At 49.4% G+C, this 19,087-nt stretch overlaps 3 protein-coding genes across 3 annotated transcripts; 1 reads left to right on the plus strand and 2 right to left on the minus strand.

Annotated features, from left to right (window-relative positions):
- Positions 1–2,582: 2,582 nt before the first annotated feature.
- On the minus strand, positions 2,583–10,863 carry LOC8043700 (myosin-1-like). The gene is made up of 2 exons (XM_029987448.4): positions 10,615–10,863; positions 2,583–4,646 (listed from the first exon to the last, which is right to left on the minus strand). The coding sequence occupies exons 1-2, from the start codon at positions 10,837–10,839 to the stop codon at positions 2,583–2,585; spliced, it is 2,289 nt and encodes a 762-aa protein (XP_029843308.3). The 5' UTR covers positions 10,840–10,863.
- Positions 10,864–11,349: 486 nt separating this feature from the next.
- Positions 11,350–14,316, plus strand: LOC115320705. The gene is made up of 2 exons (XM_042291403.1): positions 11,350–11,403; positions 13,654–14,316. The coding sequence occupies exons 1-2, from the start codon at positions 11,350–11,352 to the stop codon at positions 14,314–14,316; spliced, it is 717 nt and encodes a 238-aa protein (XP_042147337.1).
- Positions 14,317–17,082: 2,766 nt separating this feature from the next.
- Positions 17,083–18,465, minus strand: LOC115326539 (TNF receptor-associated factor 6-like). The gene has a single exon (XM_029987449.3). It carries the CDS (start codon positions 18,463–18,465, stop codon positions 17,083–17,085), a length of 1,383 nt encoding a protein of 460 aa, XP_029843309.3.
- Between the last annotated feature and the right edge of the window lie 622 nt (positions 18,466–19,087).

The raw sequence follows: 19,087 nt of genomic DNA on the forward strand, positions 1-19,087 counted from the left end.
CATCTTTTCCATGGAGATAGATCACCCCTCGTACTTCATTGCTTGAAATTGCCATATAGGGTGTGACCTCATAGCTTTTTTGGCCCTTTTCGATTTGGGCGATGCTCAATAGTTTGCTCGTGATCAGCGGGTTTTTGGTAGTTATGGCTGTGTTAGACTTTTCGTTCATGTGAACCGAGTAGCCATCTTTGTTTCGAATTCCTGTTTTCTCTATCGCTGAATATATGTCTCTTCCTGTAAAAGTGTGTACGCTCTGCTTGCATGTTGGTTTTAGCACAATGGTTTGAGTTGGGGGTTTCCCTTTGGCTGACTTACTTGGTTGAGATTGATCCATCTTGATATCGTGATCTTTGTTAGGATATTTCACTCCTTGCCATGCTCCCTCATTACTCTCGGAGGTTGGTGTTGTCGTATGCACTGGCCTAACCGGAGTTGTGCCGCTCTCTGTCAGCATCTCATCTCCCGGTAGGTCATGTTGGGAACGTTGCAATGTTTGCATCAGCATGTCGTTTTCTTCTTTCTTTTCCATGTACGCTTCAAAAGCGCTCTTGTTTTTGAGGAATGCCTCAATCTCTGTCTTGTTCGTGAGGTATTCCTCTATCCCCTGCCGGTTGTTCTTGAATGCCAGGTATAGCTGGGCCTCATGCCGTGGTACTATCGTGAAGGTGGTGGCAGCCTGTCCCGCTATTATTGGGTGGGTGGAGTTTCCCGGACCGCTGCTTCCGGTCGGGTAAGGGCTCGTTGTTGTCATGGCGCGGTTCTTCGATCCTACTCGGAGAGTGCCTGCTGGGGTCTTCAGAACTGTCCCCGAAAAAGCTTGGGGATCCCTATCTGGGCCGGCTTGGTGACCGGGTGTTCCATTTTCCGCGTCCTCCAGGCTGCTGAGGTTCGGGACGAACCCCGCTGGCGCGGGCAAGAATCTTTCGCTTGGGCTTGTTAGGCCTAAAGAACCGAGGCGAGAAAAACACGTCTGCACTCATCAGAGGCAGAAGAGGAAGTCCGGAAATGAACATCAAGCTATTCTTGAACGCGTGTCGCCATCTGCATTTTATATTAAGAAGCTGCAATTTGCCGTAACTGAAGGGGAAAAGTTTGAGGTCGAATAACGTTCTTAATGTGTAATATATCAATATGGAAGTTCTGGAAATTGTAACATCGAAGGATGCTTCATAATTTAATGTCTCGTAATTTTGATTAGTTGACGTGATTCGATTTTTATAGCACCACAAAATAATACCATTTTAAACTTATTTCTTTATTTAAGATAGACATTATCTGTACAGTTCATTGCTTACTTTTTTAATTCATTATATCCAACCGAACGCTCACGTAAAATATCGTGGACGAAAGGACGTTTTAACTCGATATTTCTTTCTATATTAGATTTGTGTTCTATTAACAGGCTGAATCAACTAAATACTAAACATAATCGTAATATCGAGACATTAAAGTATCGTTGAAAAAGAGCTATTTAATTTGACATTAACTTTATAATTGTAGCATACCTACAAAGAAAGTTATAAGCCGTCAAAAAGCACCAAAATGTCACGCACGGTGGGGTTGCACCTTAATATTGCAGAATTCTAAGTGAATGTTAGGTAGTGTATGCAAATTAATTTACATAATTCACATTTTATATTTCAGTCTTACTATAGTCGGATGCAACCTGAGAACAATCTTTTAGCTCCACCCACAAGCGCATTGCGCCCATCTGAAGGGCCTCCGCCGTCGAGAAAATAGTTCGCTAGCAACGTTTTTTCTTCCTCCAGGAAACGTGTCTTAAACTACTACAATATTTATTTAATTCATTCAGGAAATTTAAATAAGTTAGAATACGTTTTTGTCAACGAAATAGCGGTTTAGTAAAGAAAGAAAGTCATGTCCAATATACCGTCTTCCCAATTCATTTTCTGTCCAAGATACTGTCTAACATACCGTCTTCCAGCTCTCAGCAGTGCTAAGCCTCGCGCCCGATTCGAAATTTTCGTTGGCGAGAGCGTCGCTGGATTCTCACGTTGTCGCGCAAAAACTGCTGCAAACGCAAGCCGATACCATTAAGATTTCGTGGCGTAACCTCGGGCACGTAAAACACGGTGCAAAAAAGCAGAATAATTGTCACGAGAAACTAGCGTCGCGTTGCTAAGGCCAGCAGCCATGTTGAGCTTTTTTTTTTTTTCAAAAGGATCGCGATTGGTCCACGGAATCGTGACGTCATGAAAACGATTGGCTGGCGTTTCTCGGCGTAGGATTACATTTTCCTCTGAGAGGCATTTCCGGTTTTTTCTTAGGTTGCAACCGACTATAGCCCATTTTGATTAATTTTAAGACGAGTATATTAGTTTGGGATGACATTTTGTTTTAAAATAAAATTAATTTTATCTAAAAACTAGGAACCTTGATTGTGTTTAATCCCACATGACCAACCAAATTGGCTTTACATACTTGTGATAGGGCAAAAGCCTTTATTCCCTCACAAATGCTATAGCCCAGTTGACTTTTGAGAGTACAGTCAAATAAGAAAATTTGCTTTCTGTTGCAGTGTACACAAAAGAGAAGGAAAAACACCTAAAATGCATTGTGAACTATGCCTCTTCAATCTTCAAAAGCTTTTCCTCAACTGTCTTGCTAAGCTTTGCAAAGTTCTTCTTGAGTTCCTTGTACTCTTTTGCATTGCCTTTGATGTTATCCATGGCAGTGTGCAGTCCCTCAAGGTTCTTCATTTTCTCATGCAGCAGTATGGATGATTCATTCAAGGAGTTCACAAGGGTATTCAGAGTCTTGACTTGCTCAGTTATTTCAGTGAGATTTTCTTTCCTAGATGTGTCCTTGAGGGAAAGAGATGCTTTCAGCTCATTCAGCATTTGAACCTCTTTTTTTATGTCTTGCACAGATAACTTCAGATCTGCCAGTTCATGTGGTTTCTGAACATTTTCTAGTCTATCGGATATTGAGGTCTGCAGCGTAAGTTGTAGCTCTTCTAACTTCCGATTGAAGCGTTTGTTCAATGTCTGGAGGCTTACTTGCAGTCTGTGGATGTCGTCGCCTGTTGTGCGTAGATTAGACAGCTCTGCCTCAAGTTCTGTCACCTTTTTTTCCGTTCCTTCAGTCTTGCCCTGGTACTCCTCTGCTTTTAATGTCTTTTCACGCAGTTCGTTCAATTCTATTGACAGAGCAGTATATCTTGCAAAGGCATCTTCTTTGGTCTCCTGAAGAGAATCCTCAAGAGCATCGAAGTTCTCAAGCTTGGTTTTTAAGTTGCATACTTCTGTCACAACCTCCTCGTAGGGTACTTGTTCCTTGGTAGCTTCTGAGTTGCCCTTCAGCTTATTTACGTCGCTGACAATATTGCAGATTTTTTCATGGAGGAGCACAATTTCAGCTTTGGACTTCTCGAGTTCTAGCCGGCATTCTTCAGAGAGTGATGGCTCACTCTTATTAAAGTCTCCAGCTTCTTTCACAACTTCCTTCAGTCCACTCAAATCTGTAGTGATGCCTTCCATTTTCTCATGCAGTGCATTGTATCTACTAAGATCTTCCCGGATGACTCTAAGTTCATTTACTACTGTTTCCATGTCCTTATGCTTGACGGTTGTCTTCAGCTCATCTATAACCCCTACACACTTCTTCAGCATCTCCACTTGCTGAGTGAAGGCTTTCTTCTTGTCGCCCGAACTCCCTTTGATGTCTCCCACGAGGGTCTGCTCAAAATCATTCACAAACTCTGACACGTACTTCATATCTTGAATGGCAGCAATCGAAGTTTTCATCTCATTAACGGTGCTGCTGAGATTTGAGCAGGATTCAACCGTTTGCTTCAGGGATTCAATGTCCTTTACCACATCCTCTATTTTTGAATCTACTCTCTCCTTGAGTGACCCAACATTTTCAAGGCTAGATTCATACACCTTCATCCCTTCCTTGAGGTTGTCGAACTCCTCTCCCACTGCAGTCATGTTCCCCTTCATCTGACTCCTAAGGCCCGTTAGGGCGTTCACAATTGCTCCATAGTCCCCCTTGTCACCCTTCAACTTCTGCATCTCTTTCTTGAAGCTTTCCAATTCTCGGGCTGTCTCATCCTTGAGTCCTTGTATTTTGGATGCCATCCTGCGGACGTCTTCATGCACCTTGCCCACTTTCTGCTGAAGCAAGACAATCTCCCCATGCTGTAGCGAGTCTGAGTGATTTGCAGCAGACGTTAGTGGTCGTTGAACGAGCATCTGCGGGACCGTGTGAGGGGTTACCACTGCCTGCATCTCCGCGCCTTGGTTCAACATCAACGCTGCCGTCATTTGTTGAGTTGTGTGTGTTTGTGGCATTGGCACTAATAGTTTAACTGTACCATCAGTAGCCGGGGAAGCTCCCTGTTGAATTACTGGTGGAGCAATGACACGCTTGCCACTTTCAAGCTTGTGGATGCGCGAGCAATCTTTACGGGCATGGCCTGGTACCTCATGCAACTTGATCTTCTTGCCACACATCTGGCATTGTACTGCCTGGAATTCACACTGCTTCAGATGCGCCTTCATATCCCGTAGGCTGTCAAGAAGGCGGCAGCCATTACGCCGGTTCACACAGGCCACTCGTAACGACAGAAGCAGGTCTGTGTTGTTGCGCTCAAAGTTGGCCTTTCCAGCCAGTGTCCGAACCTTTAAGGCAAAAAATGCGGAAAGGAGAAAAAGAGTAAGCAAGGTCAAAATTTGCTTCTAAAGTCCAGGGAAAATGACTAAACAGACGAGTGAAGTAGTATTGCGTTGTCTTCTTTATTTTAATAAAAATATAAAACCCCGAACGTGTGAGCAAGTAATTAAGGCCAAGCCAGGAAACAACTGCAAACGTGAACACGAATACAAAATAAAACATTGAACCACAGATGCAGTTACGCATATCACAATTTTCAGCTAAACAAAGGTATTGACATATCCAGGGGCGAAGAGATCGATCTATGGAGGGCGCTCTCACCCGTTTGTTGTCCCCACACCTTGGTGTTTACCCAACACAAGCCTGTGGACATGCCCACAGGCCTTGCGGGCATGTCCACTTTATAATGTTTACGTCATCTTCATCAATTAGGCGCGTGGCACAGTGTAACGTAAAAACACTAACAATGAACGAAGTTAAGTTTATTATTAGTGCCGAATCTCTCCCGAAAGCAGTCGTCAGAGAATGCGAGCTTGACCCACTTCGCCTTTGGTGTGCTGAGCTGGACATATACACCGTGCATGCTGCATTGTTTCTGCAGGCCGCAATGGTAACAAAAGAGCCCCCCCCCCCCCCCCCCTCCCCTTCGGGCGACCAGACAACTATTCGCGACTCCAGCAAAACGGACGCCACCAAGCGGGAAAACCGGGAACCAGCCGGTCCAGGTCGCTCCGCGCCCCTCCGCGTCTCTGGCGGCTTTCGCGGACAAGTGTTGTCGGCGCGATGGCGAACAGTGTAATTTGACGAAGGTCCAAAAATTTCTTAAGTTTGCCTGAGTGTTCATTAGTGTGGTGAAGCCTCAGTAGATTGTTTCCTTCCATCACGTGTTTGAAAGCCCGTTTACTCCACAACACACGGTCGCGTGCTTTCGATTTCTCGGATGGGGAGGAATCGCGGAAAAACGTTTTGACTTCTAGTCTGTCTCGAATCACTATCAAAGTGACGACTACTTGGTAACTGATAAGGGGTTTCTTTATAAGGATGTAGAATAGTGGGAGGACGACAGACGAGGCATTTCACTGGAGGGAACACCAATGTTGCAATGTTACAGAAGGGGAAGGTTCGATAGCTGCTTTTCTTGAGTTTGGTTGTGTTCGATTAGCCTCAAGTTTGAGCCACCCACGCCGGTCGGTGCGTTGCCTATTCGTCTTGGCTGCTTTGCGCCAAAAAAGCCTCTGGACCACTTTGAAGGAGTTGGGCTGATTTCGCAGTTACTTGATTCAGGAAAACCTGCTCGCTGCAAATGGTGAATGAGGGAAATTATCTGTTTTCAGAAGGTGGGGGACGCGTCTCGCAACGTTAGAAGCTGTCACGGCATTATGATCTACCGCGCCTCCAATATTTATATTATACCCCCGCCGAATTAAGCCAGCAGCAATATACGTCTACATTGCTCAGGTTGACCGGTCACAAAAATACTTATTTTATTCGTTCAGGATTCGAAGTCAAGTTCAACGCCAGAGAGGTTCTGCGTGAATCTCCAATGAAGACTCTCTTCAGTTTGTCCGCATTCGTTTCCGTACTACCGGCTAGAACCATTTGGCTAAGTTTAACTTAGTATCTCTCTGTCTGTCAAATATACTTTTATTGAGCAGTTCACCTAATAGCTAGTTAACTAAGCTCATATTTCAAACCTAAAAATATACTAATATCGCTTTAGTGGGACATAGTACGTAATATAATACATAACCCGCTCGTCAAAATGACTTCTCGATTGCTACTAAAACCTGAATTGAAATGCGAGTATCAGCTGCTCTGCGGGGTGCCGGCGGGTTAACATGGTCCTTGGCTCAAGAAGCGCTTGCTTAATTTTCGTAATTTTCCTGCAGCCTGTGTTATCCACCCAGCAGACGACTGGAGCTGTTTCTTAAACGCAGATACGCACAAAAACTCGATTTCGCGGACAGATAAGTCGCATGGTCGAGGCATGCGAGTTGGCTGAAAATTACTGTCGGTGGAAGAATTCTGCAGTCATTGCCGCTTTCCTTAGATGATCAATACTGATTAGTATATTACCGTCTCTCCAGCGCCCATAGATTCGGTTTTGAACGAAATCTCCGAAACGAAAGTTTGACATGAAAAGAACAAAAATCACCGGGAAAACAGAACTATGCTCTGCAAGTTTATGTGCACCGGCTACACTTAACCGTCTCAGTTTAAATACCTATAAAATTGGGCATTAAACAAAAGAAAATCTGTTAAATTGAACGCGCCACCTGTTCAGGCGGCGCGGCCGAGCCGACGCGACCTGGACTCGGCCGCCATGTTTGTTTGGTGGTGGCGCCCCCTATAGGTCGCTGGAGTCGCGAATACTCCGTGTCACTATAGTTAGTTACAGGTTAAATAAAAGTTTTTGAGAGAAAGGAAGGCTGGAAAGGAGGAAGCAGACGGAACGCTGGAGAGAGGTGGAGGTTTCCTCATATCCTCTCCAGCATTCCGTTTGCTTCCTCCTCCCCAGCCTTCCTTTCCCTCGAAAGCTTTTCTTAACCTGTAGTACAGGCGAGGGAAAAAAGGGCGACCACTAAAAAGACTGGGGTGTATGATAGAAACTTTAGCAGGGTTGAAGGTTGGGCTAGTTGCAGTGTTGCCAACCTCCGCGGCCGTTTCTTCCCCAATTTTTATCGGAAAATGCTCCCGATTTTCAGAAAAAGTGTTAATTTGCGTTAATATTGAGATTATCGTTATGGAATAGCTCAAGAATAGATTCCTGTAGTTGGGTGGCCATTTAAAGGTTAAATTTGCTTCGTTAAAACCTTTTTGTACATAATTAAACTTTGTTAGGCCCGCTTCAGGCGGGGCAACTTTTCCAGCAATTTTGAGGTTGCTGGCGGGTTGTTCCCTAGCTTTCCCTAGATCGACACGAATTGCTGAGGTCGGGTCCGGCTCGAAACGGACGAACAACTCGGAGACGTTTAAAGCGGCAGCAGGCAATCAGGGACGCGATATTTTCACGTGACACCCCTGTGGTGGTGTTGATGACAGCTAAAGACTTTGTCCTGCTTTGAAATTGATCGTTTCTGGGAATACAGCTTTTCAGAAAAAAAAAATGATTTAGTATCCTCAACGCCATTCAAAGATATAAGGACACGTCTTCAGCGCGTATCTGGGCGTCTAAATAGTTAAAGAAAAGTCAAATTGAATGATGATGATGATGTTGTAGCAATTCGGTTGCTGCGTGTGAACGCGGGCGGCCCCTGTTGCTGGTGTTGCGACGTCAAGTTGCTGGGTGAAATTGCTCCGTCTGAAGCGGGCCTTAATTTGGCCTTTAGTCCCCCCCCTCCCCACACCCAAGTCGCTGTTGTAATTATCTCTGGTCCCAACAATATACAAAGAAGCCTTTTTCCACTGGACTCGGCCGGCACGAGGAGGAAAAAGGGAAGGAACACGTCTCTGAGGCCCTCTGACACCCATAAAAATACAATCCCTAGATTTTAACAAATTTCCCTTTGCCCCTAAATGATGACGGAAATCCCTAGATCTAGGGGAAAATCCCGAAGGTTGGCCGCACTGGCTAGTTGGTAGCAGTTCATGATAAAATAGAAAGCGCGCAAAAACGAGGACGAAAAAGAGGGGACACGTGCGAGAAAAGCGCTAAGTAGAAACTTCCTCTTCTCTCTAACATTCCTAGCGATCTCCCTTTCTTCCCGCGCTCATCTCCCGTCTCGCCTTCCTAGAAAGAGGCGTTGCCTTCGCCTCCACTGGATACAATTAGCCAAACGCTGGCGCGGCGTTTGGTTACGTCAGCCGAGCGCTGAGTCATTTTTATTTGCTGTTCCCATCCGTTTAGTTCAAAAGTTAGCCACTTGGGGCGCCACTGTCTGACCTTCTCTTCGAGTGCAAGGGCGGTGCTCTGTTCGTGAAATAAAAGCATCGTTCATACTTGTGCTTGCGGAATCGACTTCTCTCACACTGCTAGCTATAAACAAAATTGGTAAAACGAAATCTCAGGAAAGCGGTCTACAAAAGCTACGTACTCTCTCCCACTGTTCCTTTGTTGTAGTTTCCGAAAGCTTTTGGCGGGAGGCCTATTCTGGTACATTCTACTTTGCCACGCGGCTCATGCGGTCGCAAGCTGAGTTTGTTCCCGTTAAAATGCAATTCATCATTTCAAAAAAGCACTTCAAGGGGCAATGAGTTCTCCGATATGTCGAGCGTTCAGCCTCGACAGGCCGCTGCCGCAGGTCCCAGGAGTCAGCTGTGCACGTGTTTGTCATACCGAGTATGCGTAGTTCTCGCAGCGCAACCCGCTGCGACATCCGGAATACTGCCGACAAAGCGGCGTGCATGCCAGTGGCAGCACCTCCGTTGCAGAGGGCGTGGCAGAGTGATCAAAACGGGCTGATACCAACACCAAGTATGTAAGAAAGCCTCAGTGATAAATCTTCCTGCGTCACTAAGCGAGGCCACCGCAGGGCACAGATACGAGTGCTGCGACAGCGTTCACCTGAAACTCGTGTTCAATTAGTGAGAACCCGAGTCCCAGGCAAATAATGACGTTGCAGTCGTGTCCAATCAACACCACCTAGAGGATTGCAAGGAGCGAAAGTAAAAACCAGAATATTACCACGCATATTTACAAATGTCGACGCAACAGCATACAGATAAGACGAAAAACAAGATTCCATCCCATCAAAAGGTTTAAAAAAAATCGATTGCTGAGGCCGATCTGGTTAGGGAACATCATAATCTGAACATGGAGACAATGAGAAATGTTCGTTATTTTATTTCTCCTAGGGTTTAGGTTATGATATTACTGTATAGAGTAGAGGTGTTGGTCTAACCAATCCACAATGAAAAAAGAGAGGTGTGCGAACCAGTGGCGGTCATCGGGTCGGACCGCCCCGGATATAGCACTCAGGGGGTGCAGTTGGGGGGGGGGGGGGGGGGGGGGGGGGGGCTTGGCTTGCGGCGGGGTACCGCTGGCGGTACCTCTGACCCTAGTGACGCCACTCGTCTGAACAAGGCCAGAAACGGGTCGAAATTCCACTCGGGCTTCGTGCCCCAACCCGGCAGGAGCACTGTCGGGTTGGGGCTCCTACGGGAGCCTAGGGGCTTCTGCACGCAGGCGCGGGCGTGGACCTGCGCGTCGCTCTCTTGAAAACGTTTGTGCGAATACATAACTTGCATGTGGCGTCATTCGCGTGCATGCGAGTATTTTATGCGCCGCGAGCATTGGGTTAGCCGTGTTAGTTCCTCACTGCAGAAGTCGTAGCTCGAAGAGACTAGTAAGTAGAAATTACCATCAGTATCCAGCAATGGCAACACATGCAAGCTATGTATAAAGTCGGTCCCTCGAGCTCCTGCCGTGCTGTGCCATATCTCACGGTGTTCGTCTGCAATGGGAGCGAATCTTCGACATACTTGCTCCGTGGCGAGTGGCGTCGTTCAGACACCTCTTTTTCCACCGTGGTCCAAGCTATGCCCCGCGCGGTGGCCTCTTTTAGTGACGCATATGCTTTCTTACCTTCTCCACGCGGTTGGAGCGCGTGTTCGATACAGTGGCTTGTGACGGTGCTGTATGCGGGGAGACGCAAAGCGTTTGGACCAGTCCGCGTTGATTCAGTTTAGATACGTTACTCAGTTTCGATATTCTTGGAACGATAGACAACTGCCGCCATAACGTGCACCGCACCGCACATTTGCCAGCCAGTTCCACCCACGAGCTCCGAAACTCCCGTGTCTTGAGGCAGGGCCGTAGCCGAGGGGGCTGTAAGGCTTAGTTCCCACCCCCCAAATGTAATCAAATTTATGTGTGCCAACCCCCCCCCCCCCCCCCTCCAAAAAAAAAGTTTTGACTGTTACATTGTTTTGAGCGACACGGAAGACTATATGGCCGATGTATGCTATAAAACGTTCTGAAAGAGCGAAATCCTACGCGATAAGCTAGCTCCTGGCGGCAGGCATGCTGGCGTATACCTTGTCGACGGGACAGTTGATGACAGTCCCATCGCCGTGGTCGCGGAAGCAGAAGGTGCAGAGGACGTGTCCGCAGGAGATGGTCGCTGTGGTGACGGACACGACGCCGCACAGCGAACAGAGCCTGATTTCCCGAGAGAAGGTGAGGAACTCCACCTGGGTCCAGTCCGGGATGCCCAGGTCGTCGAAGCCGACGAGCAGGCGCTTTTCCGTCACGCTGGCCATCGAGGGTTCGGACCAGGCGTAGCGGGGACGCGGGCTGGCGGTCGTTCGGGTCGCCGCCGCCGTGGCCAAGCGCAGGTGTCGGGCCGGAGAAATCACTGGTGCTGCGGGGGAAGGCACGGCGAAGCTCGGCCGGCTCTCGCACCAGCAGCTATGGGACCAATGCCGTTCCAAGAACCGCGAGCTGCTCCTACGAGCTTCGGTGGGGCGCGCGAAGAACGTGCACGGCTGCTTCAATCCCCTTGCCTTTTTTTGAAATATATATTTTAGATGTACCTTTTTTGTATGGGTGTTACCTGGAATATATGTTATTCCTATTAGCCGATTAAAAATAATGATCCCGCAATACATACCTTGCAAGCGTCGCCATTGCTGGGTACTGACGGTTATTTCTACTTACTGGTTTCTTCGAACACTTATGCGGTATGAAATGAACACGACGAACCGAACGCTCGTTGCTAGAGGGATTCTAGTTCACTCTACTCGCGGCGAATAAAATTACCATGGCCGCAAATGACGTCACATGCAAGCTATGTATTGCAGGGCAACGGGTGGCAGAGAAAGAAAGTTGGTTTATGGAAAAGACGGTGAAGTAAACCGCTAAGAGCGGGGCACGCTCCAGAACCTAGAGATCCTGGCTCAGTTCAGTCCCCTCTGCCTCTCTTTAACTTATTACGTGATGCACGTCAAGACCACTGATCCGTCCAGGCACTGGGTTAACAGTCGCACTGCAGAGAGTCAGATGTCACTGTGAACACTGTGTAAACAATTAACGACTAATTTGTTTTTTGAAAGCCCTCTGTCAACTGGCGCAACCCAGTGGCCCTATCAGCAATGGCCTCCGAGACGAGCGTCCCATTCGTGCGGAGAGGTGGTGGTGCAAGACTTTTATTGATACATCAAGCACTCGCATCAAGCACTGGGATTTATCTTGCGACGGCTCCCCTAAAAAGACGAGGCCAGGCCGGACTCCCTCAAGAAGAGAAGTACCGAGTCTAGGATTATCTCTGTCTTCAGGAGGTCCGTGGAAGGCCTGGTCCGGTTCTCCAGAGCAGAAGACCGCAGGTTGAGTGGGAGGGAGTTGAGTGCCTTGTCTCTGGCGGGGGCGAATTGTGAACAGTTCCACATGAGGTGGTGGAGGTCTGCTGCGAGGGTTATACTGTAATAAGGCCATGTCTCGGGCTTGGCCAGTGTTGAGGTGTGAGACTGTAGGGGTCCTGGGGTTGCGTTTTGCTTCTTTCCCGCTCTCTGTTTTTCAGTCTTGCTCGCCGAGATGCCCCACAGTCGCTTGATGTGTGGGGTGATGGCACTGTTGTATCAGACTCTTCGCAGGAGGACCAGCTCTTTCTATATGCGGAAAAAGAGAAGGAAGCGGCGTCTCTCCGCGGGGAGGCGCTCTTAACCCAGGCGTCGCAGAGGCATCGGGCTTTGAGGCATTGGAATTCGCCGTTTCAGTGGTTTCAGCTAGAGCACTGTATAGCTCCCTCGGAGCAGAGTAGCATAAAGCCCCTCTATCACGGTGCCCTCTATCCTGGGAAAAGTGGCGCCATTCATTGTTGTGGAAATGCTCGAGACACATGCCGCGCTCCACTTCTGGGAAGAACATGGCGTCTGAAATCTAGCTCAGTGCTGCGCTGTGCCGCCATGATCTTCTCAAGGGTTGCACGTGCCTCATGCATCGGCGCACCTTGCGCTACTTCTGAAACATGAAGGGGCTTTAGAGTAGCGTAGAGTTCCTGTATAGGCTCCTACGGGAGCCAAAGTTGCGCGTCTGTTTTCCACCTGCCGCCTCACCGCTACAGACCTTTTGCGAAATCCCCCAAGCGCCCCGGCCCGCGCGCGAGGAATCGTGGGACAGACTGTCCCTCGCCTGGCCGCTCTGCCTTGAGATCGCCTTGCCTTGTCGCTTGCCTCCTCTTAATCCTGTTTTAGAGCGCAGCTCTTAGGGGCCCGTTTCCGGCTTGAGCGGCGTCGCCGACGGCGTAAACGCGAGGTCACGTGAGCCCCTCCCCCTGAGGCCACGTGACCCCCTGAGGTCACGTGACCAGGGTTGTAAAGTACCTAGGTACAAGTAACTGTAAATCGGTATCTAGGTACTTTTGTTGTACCTGAGGTACAAACCTAGGTACTCTCATTTCTCAGTATCTGTATCTGTATCTTAGGTACATTTTCCAGTAACTTGTAACTAAGTGAAGTTACTTTTTACAGGTACTTTTCTATTCACTTCGTCAAAATCGTAGAAAATACAATACAACATATAACTGAAAATAAATTACAATTACAGTCGTAAAGCAATTTAACATCACGTAGCGTTTCCACGCAATAAATCGAACTCGAATTGTGCACTTTACAAAACTGAAAATGTTTGCGAAGAAAAAAAAACTGGGAGGACAATTAACCTTCGCCTTTAAGAGTTGAACGCGATAGGGTTATCGGGCCCCATTCGCATGGCCTTCTCAATCGCTTCTCAAGCTCTTGAGTCACACAACGACCTAGTTTTAGACCTAGTTGATACAACACTCCCGGCGCGATCGAGAAGCTTTTGCCAGTGCTTTGATGCCATTTTACCCCGCAAGGTTTATTTATGTGTTTGCTCGGCACGCGCTAGCAACACTCGATGCGATAATGCCTTTACGCTGACACAGACATCGAGGCACTGTAATGATAGCAGGATCGCAGTGCCATTCCCAAACCCTCCGTTGCCCAGTCAGTAGCATGTCTGGCTCGCAATTGAAGGGTCGTGGGTGCGATCCTGCGTAAATTCTTCAAATTTCTCTTTAAGGCGAATGAGTTAGTTTGTGAAGTGGAAATTTGAAGGAAGTTTGCGAGAATTTTAGAATTCCGCGATTCACGAAGTCAGACATTGACCTTATTGATGAGTATGCTCAGGTGTTTACACCTCTCGCACAAGCTATAGCTCTTCTCCAGCGCGAAAACAGCATGTTCATGGCATATCTCCTGCCTACAGTGACTTCACTTCGCAAAAAAATGTTCGCGTTGCTGACGGAGAACTTCAGGTACTGCCGCCCGGTGGTCGAGAGCTTAATCGCGGCGATCAATAAGAGGTTTGCAGGTATGGAGGAAGAAAAACATTTGATAATATCTGCCGTATGCCATCCAAAATTTAAGGTTGCATGGATAGACAACGAAGTGGAATGGAAGCGGGCCTGGGATTATCTAAGGAACGAACTTATGCAAACATCAACTATAGAAAAAGCGTCGTCAGGCGAACAAAGTGGTGAGGATGAAGAAGACTGTGAGCACTTCTTTAACTGCGAAACATCGTCCTCATCTGCTTCATGGGAGCAGGAGTTTCTACAGTACACCGAACTTGCTCCGACAAGAAGTCTGAACTGTCTCAAGCACATGCCGCTGCTGGAAAGCGTGTTCTTAAAATTCAACACAGGGCTTCCAAGCAGTGTGGCGGAGAAGCGCATTTTTAGCATAGGAGGAACAATTGCTTCCAAACTGCAATCGTAGATGTCGGATGAACATTTCGAAGAAGTCCTGATTCTGAAGTCAAATCGAGCACTCAAGTGAAAAAGACAAAGTATACGAATGCTCTGGTGAGAACGTTTTGCCTTATTTCTCCCATTGACACCAATAAAGCACGTTTATCAAGCTTGTTTTTGTGTACATCCGAGTATACAAAGGATTTACTTCCAATAATAATGCGACAAATTTGAGAAAAATACTTGATGTGAAAATAAAAAGTACCTTTGAAGAAACTGTACCTGTACCTAGGTACATTTTTAAGCGAGTAGCTAGATACGCACCCAGGTACATTTTCGTATGAGTAACTGTAACTGTATCTTAGGTACATTTTTGAAGTAACTTTTACAACCCTGCACGTGACCACCCTGAGGCCACGTGACCCCCCTGAAGTCACGCGACCCCCGTGGTCACGTGACCCCCTCCCCAGAGGTCTCGTGCCCCCTGACGTCGCACGACCCCCCCCCCCCCCCCCTGAGGTCACGTGACCTCAAGGAGTCGCCTATCCCTCAGTACGCTTTCATTCTCCTCCTCATGAGCTGCGCTCTAACCGGCGTTACAGGGAATTGTAAACGGCTTTCATTTTTTTTCGATTTCTTTATTTATTTTTATCTATTCCAGTGTATTTTTATTGCTTCTAAGTGTTTCTATTTTCTTCTGCGCGCGATATTTCTTGTATATTTGTATTTGTGTCTTTATTTCGCCTTTTTCGACGGGAGTGCCGACGGACATCACGCCGCTTCGCGCGTCGCTCCCTGGGTGAGTACTACCACGGCCACTCGACCCCCCGGATCGAGTGGCCGTGGTACTACCCATGCTACCGATTCCTATCGCGCTGTTAGCTGTTCATTTTGATTCATTTGACCCGCGTGCAGTCGAGAGGAGCCGTTTATGAACACCCGCGCACATGTCATAGGGGTAGGCAGAGCTCTGAATCAACAATCGCGACGCGAGAGCTGAGTGCGCTGTGATTTGGCCGCCCGCGCTCACTCCGTTGACTCGCACTGTAGCGTGTGCCTTCGACTGCCGCTTACTTGATTAAGATACAGCACGCCGTTTTGTCGCCGCCTGGATTGCTCCAAGATATCAAACGGCCTTCCTATACTTGAGTCAGAGCACAGTCAAAGGCTGAAAGACACGCAAAATACATACACACAGGCTGAAAAACGCACTGTCACGGTCTACCAGCCTCAAAGAATGTTCTCAAAGAAAGACGATGAAAGCCGTGACGTTACACAGTCGGCGTTATTTGATTGGCGACATTAGCTCATAGCATGCACTGCACTCCGACAGCATAGGTATTCCATCTCCCTCCTTGTGCCTCATGCACAGTCTTATTGTTATATTTTGCTCTTTCGCGCTCGCGCGTCGACGGTAGTGCCGCCTGGATCGCTCTAAGATAGCAGGCGGCATTCTTCAAAGGATGTCGCTACTTTTCCGTATACAGGGGCTTTAAGTGGGGTGAGGTGGTTGCGCCCCTGGCGGCAAGCAAGTGAACTACATACGGAGGAAAAATGTCATTAGGGAATTTTCGTAGATCGCTTTCGCCGTCCCGCAAAGCTCCCCGCAACACGCTACGCTACCCGGAACTCTACAGTCAAGGCCATCGGCGCGCAGGCGCATTAGGTAGTTTTAGAGCGCAGCTCTTAGGGGCCCGTTCCCGGCTTGAGCGGCGTCGCCGTCGCCGTCGGCGTAACCAAGGTCATCCCAAGGTCACGTGACCCCTCCCAAGGTCACGTGACCCCACGTCTCCCAAGGTCACGTGACCCCCCGAGGTCACGTGACCCCTCCCAAGGTCATCTCAAGGTCACGTGACCCCAAGACCCCACGTGACCCTCTGAAGGTCACGTGACCCCCAAGTCACGTGACCCCTCTGAGGTCACGTGACCCCCGAGGTCACGTGGTCTCCTCCCCAAGGTCACGTGACCCCCAAGGTCACGTGACCCCTCCCAAGGTCATCTCAAGGTCACGTGGCCCCAAGGTGACCCCCGTGACCCCCAGGCCACGTGACCCCTCTGAGGTCACGTGACCCCCCGAGGTCACGTGACCCCCCTCCCCGAAGTCACGTGACACCCCCCCCCCCCCGAGGTCACGTGACCGCCCCCCCGGAGCATATTAAAGAATGAGGGGAGGAGGAGGGGTCTACCCTCCCCTCAGTACCCTTCACTCCTCCTCCTCAAGAGCTGCGCTCCAATTCGGCGTTACAGGGATTTGTAAACGGCTTTCACTTTTTTGTACATCGTTTTCGCCGTCCCGCAAGGCCCTCCGCAACCCGCTACGATAGCGGGAACTCCACAGTCAAGGCTATCGGCGCGCAGGCGCAGTAGCAACTTCGTTGCGGAACGCTTAGCGGAGGGGGCAGCGCGGTCTACGGAAACTCCCTATTAGCGGCTTCTTCGTTGCGGAGGGCTTAGCGGAGTGGGAAACGCGGTCTACGAAAACTTCCTATTGACTCCAGGGCGATTGCAAAGGCCGTAAGAGGAGAAAGCGAGTGCGCTTCCAGTCCGGCCGTGACCATACATGGCTCCAGAATTGTTTCCTATAAATATCGCTTGCCGCGCCTTCTGCCCATTTTGGACATGTTCAATTTCAAATCTAAATAAAGTAACAAGTGCAATTCCAAAATAAAAAAATAAAAAAAAAATAAAAAGAAAGTTAAGTAAGGTGTCATTAGCGATTGATGTGTTTTATTAAATTACTCGCGCAGGCAATTTTAAAATAGGAGTCTTCACCCTTGCCAAAACATCCACGCGACTAGGGAAATCCGACGGTGAGCTGTACAACGAAAGAATCGCTTCTGAGGAACCCGTTTGCGGGGTGCTCAAGCTCTTCAAGGGGCGCTAAGCGGAACCCGTAGCCCACATTCCTCGGGCCCTTGGGCCGCTGGAAGCTGTCCTTTTCGTCCTCGCACGCTTCGCAGGGGTCGAAGGTCACCACCTTGTCCACGCCGTCGTCGGTCTGATTCAGCAACTTCACGCTAGTCAGCTTGCGGTACGGCCAGCTGAGCACAGAATCGAAGATGCCCTTCAGCAGGTGCACGAACACATTCACGTAAATTTTGCCATCGGTCGGGTTCTTTAGGAAGCTCCCGGAGAGCGCCACGTGGTACCCCTGGTACCCAATGTAGAAACCCTCACTCTTGAGAAGAAGCTTCTTTCTAATGGCGGGCCGCTTGAGTTTGGAGTAGGGCGAGATCTGCCAGTCGAAGCTCCGCGTTCCGAGGACGTCCCTGACGAAGCGTACGTCCGAGAGAAGGTCGTCCCTCCAGTGACGTTGCTCGGTCTGGAGCTTCACTTCCAGGGCCTCGACGTCCGCGCGCATTTGCTCGACGTGGATGTCCACGGTCTCGCGGACGCCATTGAAGGCGTTCTTGAAGCCTTCGTACTCCCGGCACATTTCCTTCATGGCCGAAATCATGCTGAGCACGTCGTATTCCTGGCTGTTCCCGTTGAAGATCACCGACAGTTTCGAGGGCCTTTCGCCGGCTTCTCGTGCCGTCACAGCGGCCTCCTCGACGGCCACCATCTTCTCTATGTCGGGGTAGAGGTGGCCGTTTACGACTTCATGAATGCGTCGGCCGACGAGTGTGTCTTCGGGAAGAGCGCAACCTTGAGTGGCGTGTTCTCGGAGCTGGAACCGCTTCAACCAGGTGCCGCAGATTTGGCACCGTATGTCGTAGAAACCGCACAGTCGCATGTGGTCTCGGAGTTTTTCCATGGGGCCTATGTGATCGCATCCAAGAGATCGGTTCGGGCAGAATACCCTGAACGCGAGCAAGACCTCAATGGCGATTTTGTCCCGATGCAGAGCAGCGGCATTTGTCTGAACGCCGTCGAAGGGACACGGCAGCGATTCGTCGTCGCGAGTCAACAGGGCCGCGCAGAGCGGACAGAAGACGTGCCAGCATCGGGACCAGAGCATCTCTGACGCGATCGAGCCGCATACCAGGCAGGCCGTGAAGCGGGGAATGGGACTCGCGAATTCCATCTCTGTCCAGTCCGGAAAGCCTGCCTGCTCGAAGCCAATGATATAACGTTTTTGGAGAGTGGGAACGGGCGGCGGGGCCATCGCGATCTGTGACTTTGGAGCGTTGGCCGCTGGCGCTGCGGGCACAATTTTGTTGGGGCCGGATAACATCGCGACGCTGTTGAGGGTCCCGCTGTGGAGTAACTTCTTCTTCTCTCGTAACCTTCGGTCAACCATAAAAACAAAAACCTACGCAGGCAGAAAATTGGACCATTCCGGAAAGAAGCACGGGCCCTCACGTGCCCCGCATCATGAAGCATGGGAACAGTGAGGGTCGCTGCTCCGTCGTCTGCTGCTACCCCGTACCACGGTGAGGACAGCGCGCTCCTCGCGCAGTGCAGATAAAGTTCGCTTTTCACTCTATCTCTTACTATGGTTTCAAGCGTCGCCGGCAGATGACTTGCCGGCCCGTGGGCACGGCAAAGACGGCTAGTGCCGCCTCATGCTCCACACGCGCAGAGCTCCAGCGAGGCTGTCGCTCGTGCAGAAAGACCACGTTGTACCGGGGTGTCATGGCAACGAGATAATTGTTTTCGCTCTCACGCAGTTTCGCCGGTGACGCGGGCACGGTGGCCGCGGAATAATGCAGCCTTTCGGATGCCCGTCGAGCGAACATGTACTATCTGATTCCTCGCGCCGCGCGTTCAGCCCCGCCGTGTCCTCACCTAAAGAATGTATCTTACACCGTGCCCCGTACCCACGGGGAGGTTGTCACCTGACTTTGTTAATGCCC

Source organism: Ixodes scapularis, unplaced genomic scaffold (genome assembly GCF_016920785.2).
Source record: "Ixodes scapularis isolate PalLabHiFi unplaced genomic scaffold, ASM1692078v2 PGA_scaffold2__306_contigs__length_199485367, whole genome shotgun sequence".
Classification (NCBI taxonomy): Eukaryota; Metazoa; Arthropoda; class Arachnida; order Ixodida; family Ixodidae; genus Ixodes; species Ixodes scapularis.